Source organism: Corylus avellana, chromosome 2 (genome assembly GCF_965113065.1).
Source record: "Corylus avellana chromosome 2, dhCorAvel1.hap1.2, whole genome shotgun sequence".
NCBI classification, from domain to species: domain Eukaryota; kingdom Viridiplantae; phylum Streptophyta; class Magnoliopsida; order Fagales; family Betulaceae; genus Corylus; species Corylus avellana.
The window spans coordinates 33,445,919-33,449,179 of NC_142491.1; the positions used below are offsets into that span (position 1 = coordinate 33,445,919).

A 3,261-nucleotide genomic window follows, 5' to 3' on the forward strand; every position below is an offset into this window, starting at 1 on the left:
AATTTTCAAAATACCCCCATTTATTTTAGGAAAAAAAATTTTAAAAAAAAAATTGCAAAGATTAAGGCGTTGGTGAAAATTTAATTGTAGTTTTCTTTCCGGATTTTTTTATTTTATTTTATTAAGGGTATTTTCGTTATTAGGGGGACATTGACAATTTTTGGTAGTTTTTTTATTTTTTTGAGGGGGTGGTGGGGACATTGTCTTAATTGAAAGTTTAAGAGTGACATTGTCAATTGGGTTCTTGTTTGAGGGGGCCGGGTATATAAACTTTTCTAAAAAAAAAAAAAATCAAATATGAAGGCATGCAGTGCATATCGAACTTCTTTTTTAGTTATTAATTATTAATTATCCCCCTTTCCTAATAATTAAGGGTGTATAAATTGAGCAAGAAAGGAATTTAACTGTTAGCTTGGAAGCGCTTACATATTTTAAGATGTTAATATAACATTCCAATTAATTTCCAAATGCAACCATAAACTCAATATATATACTTTTAACACTGATTTAATTGGCTCTAACGGTTCACGCTATCATAATCTGTTAAGTCAGTTCAAGGAATTTAACTGTAGGGAGTAAATTATTTTTTTGGCATACCTCAGGAACATTTGAGTTTATTTTGATATCACAAAGAATTAATTACAAATCAGGTAAACCACATGGACTTATTGTGCATTTTTCCCAAAAAATAAACTACATATATATGTTGAGACATGCTTTTTAATTGGGGGAATGCTAGGCTCACAAACAAATTTTACAAAAAAACTTTTACAACATGATGTGGCACAACATGATTGAAAATATGATAAATTTAAGTTTTGAGAAACACAATCATATCTAGCTAGAAAGACTTTATAGAGCCAAAATTGATGGATGACCATAGAAAGCAAACAGCAAATTAGAATACTCTTTATTTCCTTTATTTATGAGGCCATCAAATGCCCACAAAGACTTATGGGCAATACAAGAAGAGATAGTTCTCATTCACCTAATTTATTTGACATTCTTTATTTCTTTGTATCCAAGAAATTAAAGAGAGGTTAAGAATCCTAGCAACTGAGATTATCACCGGGAGCAACACCCAATTGGCTACAGTATTGATTGTAATAGTTGATACGAGCTTGGACAAGATCAGGCTTTTTACCATCACATTCAACTGCACCATTAATCGCCCGAGTTGTTGCCCCAAATCCTTGGCTTAGAACCGAGTGAACATTGTTCATCCAAAACCACAAGGCTGTCTTAAACGAAACAACGACATCTGTGGCCACTGTTTCAGGAGCGTTTAATCCGTCGAACCCAATGCTATTTCCGGCTGCTCCATAGTTGTAATTCCAGGTTAGCTGAAGTGGTCCACGACCAAAGTATTTTTTGTCTGGGTTGCATGGATACTGTGTGTTACTCTCCTCACAGTAGTCCTGGGAAGCACCATCTGTCTCTTCTATGTGGCAGAGAGCTGCCCAAACACAAACAATTTGCTTCAATATGTGCTTCTTTTTACAGTGTAATATATAGCTACAGATGCACATCCCATTAAAATCTTTTGCAAATATATAACTTGGTTATAATTTATGTACATAAACGTTTTCATTCCAATTAAATAAATCATATATGTTAGATTATATATGTTGTGCTGCAACAATATGTAAACAATTAATCGCCTATGCAGTGATATAGTTTATATGTTTCTCTGATCATAAGGAAATAACCTCATTTCTTTGTTAGTTGTTATGAAATAAGGTATATTATTATGAATTAGAGATGCAATCTAATTTCGTTTAAAGTGACATCAACGAATAAGAGATTAGTAATGCTGTTTAGCCTAACAACTCATATGACATCGCACTACAAAAAGTCTTTTGTTCTTTCTGTTTTTTTAGTGATTATTCAAAAGTTGATTTTCAGTTCTATAACATTAAGTTGTATGACAATTGTATAACAATCTATTAAACAACATTACTATCATATTAGATAGGAGTAATGCTATTTCGTAAATTGTTATATGACTGTAATACAGCTAGAATGACGTAACAGTGAAAATCAATCATTCGATCAGCACTATTTGTAAAAAAAAAAAAAAAAAAAAGAAAAAAATAAGGGCTGACACGTAATCCCATGTAGTTGTATAAAAGTCATAGAAGAGTCTCTACTAAACAGTATTACTTGTAAGATATTCGAATGTTTTGGGTGCATGAAGAATAATTTCATGAAGTGAAAACATGCAGAATTGAATAAGTTATATATAGAGAGAGGGAGTAAGATCTTACATCCAGTCTCATGGGTGACATGGGCGAAGAAAGCTGCAATCTCGCGCTTAGAATCATCAGCAGTCCCAGTTGTGCCAAACTGAGTGTAGGAATTAAGAGCATCAAGGAATGCAGCCCTGGTGTAGAAGCTCTTCCCTGCACAATCTGATCCACTGGCCTGATTAAGTATCCCGTTAAAGAAATCATCCGTCACAATATCACCCACGGAAACACCACTTGAAGGTGTAGTAGTACAAGGGCCTTCTTTGCACCCCTGGCCGCAGTATTCACTGGTGGTGCCACAGTACCCATATTGGCTGCAGCATTCGTTTGCAGCACATCCACAATTTTGAGCCTTCACATATCCTGCTAAGATTAATGCGACTGCAACAACTGTTAGAAGATTTTGTTTCACGCAAAGTGCAGCCATCTTGGGATATTGTTGCTGCGAACAGTGAATGAATGAAGAAGATGATTGTGTGATGAAAAAGAAAGTTGAGCACGCATCGGATATTTATAATGCAACATAGCTTGGACTATTTCAACACCTAGAGGGCGTGTCTAGTACGCGTCTTGACGGTGTTCCAATTTGACGTTTTAGTATATGGGAGAATTGAATTGGGTGTTTGTTTACATGTGCATTTGGTCATATATATAATTTTCGAACGTTAATTATTTGGTAGTCTCCATTCGCTGCATACTGAGTTCCTTCCTTAATTCAGACCGTGTTCCTTACCTTTAAATTGTGATGCGACGTAAGTCAAAATATTTTCGAGTGTCGAATTATTTGTTAATCGTTTGTTCTTTTTTTTTTTTTTTTTTTTGTTAAAAAGGTGTTTGGCAAACTATTTTGTCATTTTTCTAAAAAAATCAACATAAATTTTTTTTTTTTTTTTTTTCACTTTTTATGTCACATTATTTAATTTTTATTATTATTCAAATAAAAAAATATTACAAAAACAAAATTTTTTCAATTTTCAATACAAAAAATTTAAATATTTCAAAATGGAACATA

At 33.2% G+C, this 3,261-nt stretch overlaps 1 protein-coding gene across 1 annotated transcript; it reads right to left on the bottom strand.

Moving 5' to 3' along the window:
• Positions 1 to 909: 909 nt before the first annotated feature.
• Positions 910 to 2,711, bottom strand: LOC148587667 (endochitinase EP3-like). Its single transcript, XM_088513345.1, has 2 exons — positions 2,268 to 2,711; positions 910 to 1,456 (listed from the first exon to the last, which is right to left on the bottom strand). The coding sequence occupies exons 1-2, from the start codon at positions 2,674 to 2,676 to the stop codon at positions 1,050 to 1,052; spliced, it is 816 nt and encodes a 271-aa protein (XP_088369471.1). The 5' UTR covers positions 2,677 to 2,711; the 3' UTR covers positions 910 to 1,049.
• Positions 2,712 to 3,261: the final 550 nt, after the last annotated feature.

Bases quoted from the DNA above. Each gene is read 5' to 3' on its own strand.
- LOC148587667 (XM_088513345.1), bottom strand. From the start codon at position 2,676: ATGGCTGCACTTTGCGTGAAACAAAATCTTCTAACAGTTGTTGCAGTC. The intron at 1,457-2,267 runs GTAAGATCTTAC...GTGTTTGGGCAG, and splicing joins TGTCACCCATGAGACTGGAT to CTCTCTGCCACATAGAAGAG.